The 12,958-nt window shown below is 38.4% G+C and overlaps 5 protein-coding genes across 5 annotated transcripts; all 5 read right to left on the reverse strand.

Moving 5' to 3' along the window:
* Positions 1–79: 79 nt before the first annotated feature.
* Positions 80–1,505, reverse strand: rfc3 (DNA replication factor C complex subunit Rfc3; the record flags this gene model as incomplete). The annotated part of the gene is made up of 6 exons (XM_056183434.1): positions 80–309; positions 351–722; positions 777–850; positions 905–1,118; positions 1,172–1,236; positions 1,432–1,505. The coding sequence occupies 6 exons, from the start codon at positions 1,503–1,505 to the stop codon at positions 80–82; spliced, it is 1,029 nt and encodes a 342-aa protein (XP_056039780.1).
* Positions 1,506–1,963: 458 nt separating this feature from the next.
* rps002 (40S ribosomal protein S0B) lies at positions 1,964–2,827 on the reverse strand (the record flags this gene model as incomplete). The annotated part of the gene is made up of 1 exon (XM_056183435.1): positions 1,964–2,827. One exon carries the CDS (start codon positions 2,825–2,827, stop codon positions 1,964–1,966), a length of 864 nt encoding a protein of 287 aa, XP_056039109.1.
* A 463-nt stretch (positions 2,828–3,290) lies between these two features.
* On the reverse strand, positions 3,291–6,917 carry prp12 (U2 snRNP-associated protein, WD repeat protein Sap130; the record flags this gene model as incomplete). Its single annotated transcript, XM_056183436.1, has 1 exon — positions 3,291–6,917. The coding sequence occupies one exon, from the start codon at positions 6,915–6,917 to the stop codon at positions 3,291–3,293; it is 3,627 nt and encodes a 1,208-aa protein (XP_056039230.1).
* Positions 6,918–7,146: 229 nt separating this feature from the next.
* cut20 (anaphase-promoting complex, platform subcomplex scaffold subunit Apc4/Cut20) lies at positions 7,147–9,454 on the reverse strand (the record flags this gene model as incomplete). Its single annotated transcript, XM_056183437.1, has 5 exons — positions 7,147–8,625; positions 8,668–8,725; positions 8,766–8,888; positions 8,933–9,152; positions 9,217–9,454. The coding sequence occupies 5 exons, from the start codon at positions 9,452–9,454 to the stop codon at positions 7,147–7,149; spliced, it is 2,118 nt and encodes a 705-aa protein (XP_056039726.1).
* Positions 9,455–9,804: 350 nt separating this feature from the next.
* Positions 9,805–12,493, reverse strand: pms1 (MutL family mismatch-repair protein Pms1; the record flags this gene model as incomplete). The annotated part of the gene is made up of 7 exons (XM_056183438.1): positions 9,805–10,043; positions 10,100–11,362; positions 11,408–11,873; positions 11,924–12,132; positions 12,186–12,272; positions 12,317–12,410; positions 12,458–12,493. The coding sequence occupies 7 exons, from the start codon at positions 12,491–12,493 to the stop codon at positions 9,805–9,807; spliced, it is 2,394 nt and encodes a 797-aa protein (XP_056039186.1).
* Between the last annotated feature and the right edge of the window lie 465 nt (positions 12,494–12,958).

Raw genomic sequence — 12,958 nt, forward strand, 5'->3', positions numbered from 1 at the left:
ACGCCTTAACTAAGGTTCGGGCAGTTAATTTCAACTTTCAATTGTTAATCATGATTTTTTCTTTTTGTATGAGAATCTTTCATTTATTTTTAGCGGCTAGATCGACACCACATTTAATACTTGCAATCATTGCACTAAGTTGAATTTTTTCCGAGCAACCGAAAGACATACGGTGCTCAATAGCGGCCAATTGATCTAAAATGAAAATGCGTGTATTAGCTGGTACTTGAAGTTCGTCTAAAGCTTCAAAAATACAAGTAGTTATATCCTGCAAAGCCAAGCCCTTTTGCTGCTTTATCGAAAAAATAGCTAAAAAACGTTAGCTGAAATCTTGAAACATAAAGACGTACTATTGTAAGCAGTAACGAATTCTTCATTCATTATTGACTTGATAAAATAATCTATATCTGACGGATGAGGTTGGCCAACACAATTGTAAACGGCAGACTCATCAATATGTTCGTAAGCCGCATGGCAGGCTTGTAAAATATTAAGAGCTTTACGCATGTCACCCCTTGATAACTTCAAAACGGCAGCTTTTGCTTCTGAATCTATGTTACAATGCTCATTATCAATAACGTGGTCAACGTATTTTTCAATTTCTAAAGAAGGAAGCGGTTGGAAACGAAAACGAGTACACCGTGATTGAATAGCAGGAGCAATTTTGTTAATATAGTTGCAGATGATACAAAAGCGAACGTTTTTGGTATATTTTTCAATGACTAAAGTCATAAAAAGCATGAGCATAAATGTTAAATCAATTTATATTGACTTACCTCTTCGGAGTGCATTCTGGGCAGCAAGAGTCATAGCATCGGCTTCATCCAAAATAATCATTTTAAAAGAGGATCTGCAACAAGTGTTAGTTTCAAAGCATCGATCTATATAGACATAGAAAACTTACGAAAAAATTTGACGCGTGCTTGCAAAGTTTTTTATTTGTTCTCTGACAGCATCAATACCACGGTCGTCACTAGCATTCAATTCCATAACCTGATTGCGGAATTGGGGACCATATACCTTGCGAGCACAGGCAAGGATAGTAGATGTCTTTCCTGTTCCTGGCGGACCATAAAATAACATATGGGGAACTTTGTTTGTGCTGATGAATCGATCCACTAAAACGTTAGCGTAAATAAATTCTAACATGAATGAATAGATAAAAACTCACGTGTAGAAATAATATCTTTGTGTGCAACTACATCTTCTAATCCAGAAGGACGATATTTTTCCACCCTAATCACTATTAGTATGAAACCGAAATCAATATTCCATGAATTCAAAGTTCGTGCATTCCTATCCAACCCGATAAAGCAATCAATCCAAATAGATTTCCTTGTGGATTCACAGCATACATTTCAACGAAAAGAAATGCTATCCATGTGATATACAATATTTCAATTTTGAACATGATTCATTCATAATACATACCATGGAAGAGTTGAACCGTCTTGCACGGGATTATCTAATTCCATAGCTCGTCCTTTTCCTTTATCCATTGCCATTATGGAAGATTGCAAGTTACTATGCTACAGATAGTTGTTTGTCGTAGTGCAATAGCAAGAGCTCGAGGTTAGACGACAAGCTGAATATTAGGAAATCCTTTAATACAATCTAAACTTGGACAACTATACAAATGAACATTGTTCCTTTTGAAATTTACTCTACAACAAAACAAACGAGTTCAACGGAGACTGATATTACTGAAAAATTCTTGTTACGAAAATGCAATATAGATGGAGAACGCAATTGACATATCCTACATCGCGTTCATCTTTTCATACAATATATAACACAAGTATTATGAGTACAGCTACAAGGTTACGTTACTAGTTCAATATATCAACATCCTAGATTGCTCACTACCACATGTACACCAAACGGCTTTTAATTATTAGCATAACTGGATTGAAAGAGCTTTCAATAGTGAATTTTTTTAACTGTATGATATAAGAAGCAGAAATTATGCCCATTCAGAGGGAGCAGCACCAGTGGTATTCCATTCAGCATCACCTTCCCAAGTGGTTTGACCAACTTGGCCTGCGGTAGCATTATCCAAAACGGTGGGATCGACAGTTCCGGTAGCGCTGTCATTGACCTCAAATTCAGCGGCAGCAGTTTGAGCAGCCAATTGAGCTTCTTCGTCAGCAGCAGTGGCAGCGGCAGCCTTGGCTTCCTCCTCACGCTCAACTTCCTCGGGATCACGATAGAAGTAGAGATCGGGCATGACCTCCCAAGGAGTGGTACGGGAGATGCTACCACGGAGACGAAGGACTTCACGAGCCAAAAAGTACCAGTTCAAACCAATGGCCTTGTAACCTTTGTTGTTGGTAGGGATAGCAACATCAACATGGTTCAAGCAAGAGTCAGTGTCGGTAAGAGCAATGACAGGGATGTTGACGAAAGAAGCTTCTCTGATAGCTTGAGCATCAGCACGAGGATCAGTAACGATAATCAAGCGGGGCTCACGGTAAGTACGGGTGATATAGTTAGTGAAGTTACCGGGAGTGAAACGGCCAGCAATGGCAGTAGCACCAGTGTGGGCAGCAAACTTCAAAACTGCACGGTGACCGTAAGCACGGGTAGAAACAACACAAACATCAGCAGGGTTCTCGATGGTAGCAATGATACGAGCAGCAAGAACAAGCTTCTCCCATGTCTTGCCCAAGTTGAGAATATGGATACCGTCAGTACGACGCTTCCAAACATAAGGTTCCATACGGACTTCCAAGTTCTTGGAGCCGATATGGCAGTCGGCAGCTAAAAGCTTCTTGATATCATCATCAGCAGCATTTAAAACTGATGGACGGGCTACGGATTCTGCCATTTTGCTTAGTGCACCTCTTGGTGGTTGGAGGAAATTTCGCATTCCCCTTGGTCTTGGTGTTGTCGGCCCGTGACTGCTTTTCCAACACCAAAACAATTATACATCGTGTAACGCAGTACGTAAAGGGAGCTTAAAAGTAAAACTGCGACAACGACAGTAGTAGAATGCAGTACACCGAAATACACTCTGAGCCCTAATTTCATCCTTTGATTCATTGCAATTGGTAATATACAACCTTAGGTAATTTCAGAGTATTATTGTCAAAATTGTTGAATGTTTAAAGCAAAATTCTCTAGAGATTCAGCACTTCTTGAGCTTGCCCTATGCAGGTGTTACATGAATTGTCTTCTTACATAGTAATAAATGGGACGAAAGCTTGATTATCAGATCTTCATTTGTTTGTAACATCAATGACTTTGTTGATCTAAATCATAAAAAGTTTTTCTTCATTCATAAGCCATTTCTAAAAACTACGTACACGAAAGTCCTCTATTTTTTTTGATATCTCTGCGACCGTGCGATCCAGTTCACTTGCAATCACTTCCTGCTTTTCACGAGGAAGATGATAGTACATTTCGCATAAATCACCATCAATGACACCTTTCACAGGTGCATAGTAGCTTCGGTACGCTAAATGATCCCGGCCAGATAACAAGGGAACTTCTTTTCGCAAAAAGAATTCTATCTGCTGAAAGAACCGAACGTCTTCTTGATTTATAAAAGGGGTAAAAACACCTACCGTTCCAAGAAGGCCAGTCCATAACAAAACCTCTCTTGCTCCTTCAACCAACTGTACTTTTTTCATGGATGTAGGTATATCATTCGTATAAAAATGAGACAAAAGTTCCAGCTTGTGGGGAGTAGAATTCAAAAATGGTTTTTCATGTAAAAGCTTAGACGCAGAATTGTCTTCATCAGAAAGCCTTGAGATATCCGCAGGACATCTTAGAAGCCACATATTACCAAACTTGTCACCCCCTGCTACAGTATCATAATCAACCATAGTTGAGGTCGTACACCACCTTTGAATGGGATCATCCGCAAAAACAAGGAAGCGGTTTTCATCGTGCTTATACACGACATATCTAATAGAACACTGAGAATCACCAACAACAATTCTGCTTCCTTGGACATCCAAGCGAGTTATAAAGAGAGGGACAGGAGCTATTTCACATTTCCTTAGTACTTTTTTGTTACCTAGCTCATACATTCTCAAATGTTTTCCAACACCAGCAAGCATCCTTCCTTGAAAGGGGCGAAGGCACATGGGAATGTCGTCCGTTTCAGTGTGGCTTACTAACTCAAGGCTAGTCCCCTCATCCTTAAGTCTGTAAACGCGTATATTACCATGAGAACAAGCTCTTGTTTCAAGATTGACATCTGTCGCCGAACCAGTAACTAAAAATAACTCATCCTTTGACTTGAAGTAAACCATCTCGACACAAAAAGCGGCTTCATTATCGCCGAGTTTACAAGCGTGAACTATTTGCTTAGATTTCAAGTCAAAAATAGATATATATGATGACCATTCCCTTTCTTGTAAAGGGCTTAAATCCTTATTCGCACGTGACGACAAAGAATGAGAGCCTAGATCCTGATAATTCTTGGAACTATTGAAATTCCTTTCACTCTGTAAAATACATAAAATAGGAAGTTCCGGGTGTTTCACCAACTTTCGTGGTGTACACATAAGCGGATATATTTCTGATTTCAAATCATCCTGCAGACTATCGATTGTAAAAATTTTCAAAACATTGTGATGTACGGCAACAACCCCCTGAGGGCATTGCTCACTAGCGAATGAAGAAATATGTTCAATTGCTGAATAAGAAATGGGGGAAAGCTGCAGATTTTGCAAGAAAGAATAAGCCAGATAAGCTCTCGTAGAGACAGCCAATACAGTTTTCTGGTCTTTAATAGAAACTGGATATAATTTGACAGGCTTTGGACCCAAAAACCGAGTACGGGTATCTAATAGCTGTCCAGAGGTCACGTCAACAACAGTTCGAAGGTAAACACCATTCATCAAACCAATATGTAGGTATAAGGTAGTATACCCGCCGACCGCCATGGGAATTATACACAGCGAATTAGCAGGTGAGCTTAATGCTTGAACACTCAAACTTTCTAAGGTCGTGTAAAGATCCAGAGATAAAACGCGTACGGTAGCGTCGTCACAAGCTATACAAAGGAAATTACTACGCTTTGAACCTTCAGGTACCGGCCCCAAAGCAAGCGCAGTAACATTTGCTGTAAGTGTTTTTCTTTCTTGGTATTCATTTAACTGACCGCCTTCAACGTCGTCACTCATCTCGAAATATACAAGCTCACCATTATTCAGAGCTATTACTATTTGGGTATCATTAATGGTTGACTGAGTAATTAATAAATCAGCCGGTAATTTCCATTCACTTATTTGTTTATTAGAGCGAATGTGCCGGATACCCTTGGAATAAACTTGAAGAACAGAATCTTGGCCCATTTGGTGTACGTTTAACGTAGAAACGGAGGACAGCAATCCACTGTCTGATACTTCCTCAACGGTTTCTCCAATGGATAATACTAAAGTACCATTTGTAAATGACAAGATTATATACGAATCATACACATCATTGCGGGATAGCTTCAAAGTCCAAATTGCGACAGGAGCACCTGGAATTTCTGAAGCAACAATTTCAGTGGTTTCCAAACCACGCTTTAAACGACGAAGAGAAGAAGCATTGCCACGCCCGGAAATTGCATATATCTGGGTTGGGTCATCTAAAAGAGGGCTCTTAACTACTAACGAATCAGTCACGGGATAAAGGCAAGGGACTTCATCAACCAACGATAAATTCTGCAAACCACGTACTTGGTAAAATATGTTCTTACCAGTGGTAACAAGAAAATCATCAGGATATTCCAAAGAAGAAATTTCTAACTCTCCATCATCCAGCCCAAGGTTCTCAAACTGATATAATTGATGATTTCCACCTTCACACGATATAAATAGGAACCCAGTTTTTAAAATATTGAGTTCTACTGAAAGAGGTATCGTATCAAAATATTTCATGCGTAACTCGTTTACATTGCCTTGTCCATCATGCTCTACGGTGAGTTTTAATAGATCACCTTCATGAGTTTGTAGCAAGTAGAAAAACGATCCTTTCATTCTGTGCATTACGGCAGAGACAATGACAGGGAGCCGCAAGTCTTTGTTTTCTGGGTTTGATTCTGCCCATGGTGTAGCTGTCTCCTCCATTTCATTACCTTTTCGGCGCATTATAGGTATTTGGTGAAACCTTTTTTGCAAATGTCTATAAGATATCCATCCTTCAGAAATCACAAGAGTGCCTGATGGACCATCGTTACCCCCTGGCACAGAAAGAAGCATATAAGAACTACGATCAACCACTTTTGACCAACGCCTGACGACATGATTAAGTCCAAGGTCAAGTTCATAATATGTCAAAACCTTCTCTACGTTCTCGTAAGCTTGACCTGACTGGTCATGATCAATGTCACTGTAGTCAACTTCTAGGGCTGCAAATATTGGGTTTGCATATCCGGTATCCAGACCCACAAGACTAAAACAAATAACACCTGCTTTATGCGCTTCAAGCGGTGAAGATATTGTGAGATCTGCTTCAGAATCACGATTTAATACATAAACCAACTTACTTTTTTCAACAGAAGCAACCATTGCTGCGCGACCCTTGGCATCAACAGCCAAATATTCTCCTGGAACAACTCTTCGAATCCCTGACTTTCCAAATGCTTCTTGATACACCGGAACAAGCTTATTGAGACCAAGATCATACTGCAAAACCGTTATCCGTCCAGAATCTGAAGTTACAATCAAGTAGTCGCGTTTAAAGCCAGTTAAACGAAGAGGAGCGACATTTCTAATGATTCCAAAGCAATTGTGATTCAAAATACAGCTTATTCGGCCATCATTTGGATCCACTTTATAAACCAAAAGTCGAGATTCTGTAGCTATAACAATCTCTTGCACCTTTTTACCAGATAAAGATGCCACACACGAGTTCTGCACATAATTGCTATTTTGTATTGTCAATGAATACAGAAACAGAGACGGAAACGTATCCATCTTGTGTCTCTTAAAATGAAACACAACTCTGGATGAATTGAACGTATCGAAGTGAAAAATGTGAACTACATAAATTAACGATATACAGCGCAGTGCAGTGATCAACAAAGGAATGAAATGATTAGCAGGATTATTATTGTCCATATTTAATGTAAGTTATTAATTAATAGCATTTAAAACTTTAACGAATTTCTTCATCATAAAGCTCAAACGAAAGTTCATTGCATGTTCAAATATTAAACCATCGATACTTTTGAGTTTCTTCCGAATAAACAATACCATAAGAGGCAGTATCTTGTTCTATATAGTCGAATCTGGAAGGAGAAAAGTTATCGTTGAACGAATGGGTCCATACTGTATCACGGACTGGAATAATGGGGATAGTATTCACGTATTCTGGTAACTTTCCCATTTCGCAAATGGACTTGTCAATAGGTATAAAAGGTATTTTCTCGATGGAGACTTCACACATAATAATTTTGTTTTGGTACTCAGCTAGTATTATTAAGGCATTACTGGGATAAACCTTTGCATCCAAAACATTAGCTGAGGCAGTATTTTGTTGATCGATTTGAAGAATATAAGAAGCATCCAATTCAAAATGGCAGCAGAAAGACGGTAACATCTGTCCATTTTGCAAATTACATTGCCAAATATATATGCCTGGAAGATTTTTCTTATAATATATAGATTTTTCGATTGAGGTTTCGGGCTTGGACTGGAAAAGACAAGCAGAAACCAGCCAATCGTTGCCTTGTAATAGTTTAATATTTGCTGTTTTTGTCCACTGGCTTCGACAAGCTAAGGATGGATAACTAAAAATGACATCAAAAGAAAGTCGTAAAGCATTAATGACATCCTGAAACGTTGAACTGCTAGGTTTGGAGTTTTTCGTTTCTTGGGAGTTTTCGGCAGCCACGAAGTAGGATGTCAATTGAGAGTGCATTAGAGAATTCCGGATATACCTTACACAATCCTGTATATGATCAACAATATCTTGAGGAGGAATTGTTGCTGGTTCAGTTGTAACAAATTCATGCATAGCGTAATTTAGCCAACTCACGTAACGCTTCATTTCAGCGTTTTCTTTTTGAAGTGAAGATAAAAACGTAAAAGAAATTGTCTGAAGTGACGAAAGAGAAGACATACAATCATCGATTAACTTTGGATCAAGCAAACTATCTCCTTTCATGACTCCCCAAATTGCCTTTCCTCTTATTAAATTCAGCAATATCCCCAACCTCTCCGAAGCAGGTATTACAAACTCTTGGCAAAACACAGATAAGGATCGACAAGCATTCACAATTAACTTTTCCCAGTTTTTTAAAACTCGATCGCCAACTCTCTCTGTCAACCACTCTTTCAATATGGGGGTTGGTAACCCATTCATAATAAACTGATAAAGTTCCAGCTCGGGAGAGAATGTATCATTTTTGTGTTTTTCAAATATTTGGGTAAAAGAGTTTCGTAGGCTGTTTTCAGCTTTGACGATATTTTTAAACTCTTCATACATCGCATCCACTGTTTCTTCGATATACCTCACAAACAGTTGCATCTTTGTTGACATTGTCGCTATATCTACTATGTTTCGCAACCCTTTCTCTAGCAATGGCATGTGTAACGTTTGTAAGCTGCTATGACCTTGATCAGAACAATGTAAAACATGGTATGCCATCTGCCTGCAAATATGATGGGATTTAGGTAATTTCTTTTGGATTAGAAACTGCTCTGAAACCAGTTATAAACTTACCATATTAAGAGCTGAATGTAGTGAATCACCTTCCCCAATTTTATAGGATGAAAACATGCTTTATTTAGTTAATTTTGATCAATGGAAAAAGTACTCACTTTATATGGCGAATTCCTTCCTCATCAAGGACACTTAAAAGCTCGATTTTCTGAGATTTGGAACGCTCGGGATTGGAAGATTTAAAAAACTCAACAATTGCTTTTGAAGAAAAAATTCGTTCCCTTCAGTCATTGTTAATAACCCACTATGCTATCCAAAAACTTACCCTTTAGAGGAGCTAGGCAGCGTTCCCAATAAGGGCATGTAAGATATTGGGTCCAAAGAGAAGTCAGGCTGATTGAAAAAAGTAGAAGAGTCCTCCACTTTCCATGTAATCATGGTGATAGGAATATTTCTTGAAGCATGACGCTGTTCGACAACATGACCCGAAGAGGAATCTACAAATTTGAGTTCTCCACTCTCAAAACCCACTACCAACAGATGGCCTTTCTAGCGTTAATATTAAATACGATAGCTTTCCCATTTCCAGGAACCAAACTTAATCCATACCGTCTTGATGCCAACAAAGAGCAGTAGCTTTTAACCCTTCAAATCCAACATCCCATATTCTCTGTCCTGTATTTCTAAACGCAATTAGACGATTTCCATTCGTTATAACAGCTAATAGTTCCATGCTTGGACATAATGAGGCCTTTCTTAAACCATCGCGAATTGTCTCAATCCGACCGTTTTCTTCATGATAATTGAATTTATGTTCTTTATTGGAATGATATAGGTGTTTAGTCATGCTCGCTATGTCGAGCTTATGCTGTTATGGTTTTGTTTATCGTTCAGGATTTGGCTGGAAGCCAAGAATTATCTAAGGTGAATTTCCCTGAAATGTTTCAGACAACAATAAAGTTATTTGGATTCTTTGATATCGTGTTGAAAAAGAAAAACTTAAATAAATTAGAATATCCCACTATTAATTCACTATGTTGTTCATAACTCAAGGTTGGTTGTGATTAAAGCTCTCCTGGGACACTTGTTTGCGTGAATATATATATATCTTAATTTATTAAAAGGAAAAATAATTTAGCTATAAATTCTAAATAACAATAACAAAACACATGCTAGTAACGGTAATTAAAGCGTCAATCAAGTAGAATCTTTCATGCGAAAGAGGTGCCGCATGGTCGGTCTCCCATGCGGACAGTTCCAAGGCTTACTTAGGTCAGCAAGATGTCTCACAACCGTAGACATTTCTGATATTGTCAAAGCTCGACCGATCATTATACTGCTTCTACAAGCCTTGGATGCAAGCATTCTTTCTAATTTGCTACTTATGGGATTTATACGAGGATGCTCCGATAGAAGATTTAACATCTCCAATAAATCTATCATTTCGTTAGTAAATAACATGAGTGAAAATAATTTAGCTAAGAGTACTTACCTCCTACATCAAAGACAACGCTCTTTCCAGAAGGAACAGCTATTAACTTACAGCGTTTCCCTACAGGTTCATCCATGTTCACAATAATTTCGAATCCCTTCTCACGGATCATTTCCATATGCTCAAAAAGGACAATTTCCTCAGTGGCTGCGAGATTAAGCTGTTTCGGTGCCACTAGTTCTTGTGGTTTCAATTTGACTCTACCCTTTAGTTTTTCATAATTGAATTTTTCATCACTTGCATGTTGATCTATGATGAAAAGGTTGTTTTTGTGGATGACTACTATGAATCCCCTATTAAACTGGCCAACTATTCTCATCTTCAGAAAGTCTGCTTTATGTATGGTAAGATCTAGGTGCTCCTCTTGATTGGTATCAGAAATGTCATGGATTAGACCCAGTTTGGCAGGCTCTTTCGTAATATCATCATTAAAAGTCAGATTATTTTCCCAATTATCGAAAGAAACATCCACGGTTTCTTTTATTTTTCTTAAATTATCTGTAGGTTTCCCAAGAAAGAATTTTCGTTTTTGTAAGGCAGACGTTTTGGGTGGAATTGGACTGGAAGAGAACACGTTTTCATTGGCTTCGACAGGAGAAGAGGAAGATAATAAAGATTCATCTGCTCCTGGTGGAGATATAGGAAACCTCTTCGGAAATGGGGATGGTGACGGTTCAGGTCCGCTTGGGGAAATGCTTTTTAAGGATTCGGAAGCCGAACTTCTCAAAGGTGAAGGGGATAATACATATTTTTCATCCGCTTTTGGTTTCCTTAAAGTTGAATTAGAAACAAACGATGACAAACGTTGTCGCATTTTTTCATGTGAAGCAGAAAGCCGACTTTCCAAATTGTTATCTGATGTACCGTGCTCTGTTCCATATGTTCTCGTGGAAGTTTTATTCAATATAGGAGCTTTCATCGTATCACTTTCATTGTCTTCTCTTGAATTTGAAAGCTTTCGCTTGTGACTTGTGGAAAACTCGTTGCCATATGTATCGGCATCAATCAAGTCATCGTCCTTGCTGAAGCCCGAAAATAAAGATTTCTGAGAAGAATCGGGTTGGCTAGAGAAAGAGGCAAGGTTGATTTCATAAGGGCTAGAAGATGGTGTCGTTATGGAAGGCTGTAGCTTGGATTCTGTCAGCGAGTGCGCAGTTCCTTCACATAAGCGCTGTAAAGATTCTCTTACAAAGTCGATAATAAAATTTTCCTCAGAAAGAAAAACGGATCGTTTATCTGGAGAGACATTTACGTCCACGGTTCCTAAAGACATGTTAGAGATAAATTTCCATTGCAATGCAGTCGTACCTTCAGTTAACGTTAGGTTAATGGCAAAAAAAGGAGCTTGAGACATGCTATACATCTTAAAAACCTCTTGGATTGCTTTCACTAGTTTTGGTAGACTGATGGGTCGTCTATTAATAAACACCATTTGTTTATCGGAAGACAATCGAACTGATCCCACGTGTGGCCTTGAGATGTATCCTTCTATAAATCCATCTTGCCATCTGACTAAATTTGATGATAACTTCGTACCGAATATATTCATTATATTCAGGTTTATGTCCGAGTTCATATTTGTTGAAAATTGCACAACTTTCCCAGATGCCTTTGTTTGATGAAAAATTATAAATTTCTTTTCTATAGAGATGACCGCGTATGCTTGAAGCAAAGAAATTGACTTGGAAAAATCGCGCCGACAATTCCGCTCAAACACTTTTCTTCTAACAGGCAAAGTGGAAAACAGGTTATGAATGGAAACCATTGTCCCTTTCTGGGTTTAGATATTGTTAATAACGTTTCGATTCGAAAAAAGCCACTTACTTGTGAAGCAACCGTAGATTTACTTATCACAGACCCTTCATGATCTAGTTTTAGTTGAAGTCCTTTTGGAGATTCTAAGGCAGTTGCAGTTGTAATCGTCACGTCGGAAACAGAACAAAGACTGCTTAATGCTTCTCCACGAAATCCAAATGTCTCCAGAGTATCTAAATCCCCAAATGCTTCGATCTTTGAGGTATAATGCTTTTTTCCTAGAGAAGGGTGATTAGCCTAGAATATACTCATTTGGATTGGGAATTCATACCGATAGATTCTTGATCTTCTTTTGAAATCCCCGAGCCATTATCCGAGACCTCTATACTATCAAGACCATAATTTTTTATGCGAACCTCTACGCAAATCAGTAAGAATATGAAACCAACAATGCATATTTACCAATGGTTGTCGCACCAGCATCAAGAGCATTTTCGACCAGTTCTTTTACTGCTGACGCCAAATCTGTGATTACCTGGCCTGAGCATATTCTATGCTATTAAATGTTAAAAAATTGTTTGAAAAAGTATTTAAAGTACATACCACGGTGTCATTCGTAATAGGTCGTATAATTGACATGAGGACAAAATCGATGAACTCGTCAAAAGGTTCAGCCGATGCAAGTGTTTCGTGTCAATTAAGTCCGTAAATAAATACAGAAAAACAAACAAAAGAACAAGATCTAGTCACAAGGTATGCTCAATAGGGAATGATACAAAAAGTTAAGTCGAAACCATCCGGCTAAAGACATTGTTAAAGATGTATTGTTGGAAGGGTCATAAAAGCATTCGCTTTTTCAAAGTAGCTTTAAATTAAACGGCAATGAATTTAAAAAAAGTAAATGATTCACATCTAAGAGACTATTTTGATAATAATCACCGATATCTAGCAAAGGCAGTATCAGTTTTCTTTATGAAGGCGGAAAGGCTTCCACCTTGAAGAGAAGAGTAGGGCATCCTTTGACCATCCGTTTCCCAAATACTCCAAAGTAAAGAGTACCTAGTGAAGAGTACCTAGTGTGGGTAAGAGAGAAAGATGCTACTG

The sequence above is a fragment of the Schizosaccharomyces osmophilus genome, chromosome 3, assembly GCF_027921745.1.
Source record: "Schizosaccharomyces osmophilus chromosome 3, complete sequence".
In the NCBI taxonomy this organism is placed as follows: Eukaryota; Fungi; Ascomycota; class Schizosaccharomycetes; order Schizosaccharomycetales; family Schizosaccharomycetaceae; genus Schizosaccharomyces; species Schizosaccharomyces osmophilus.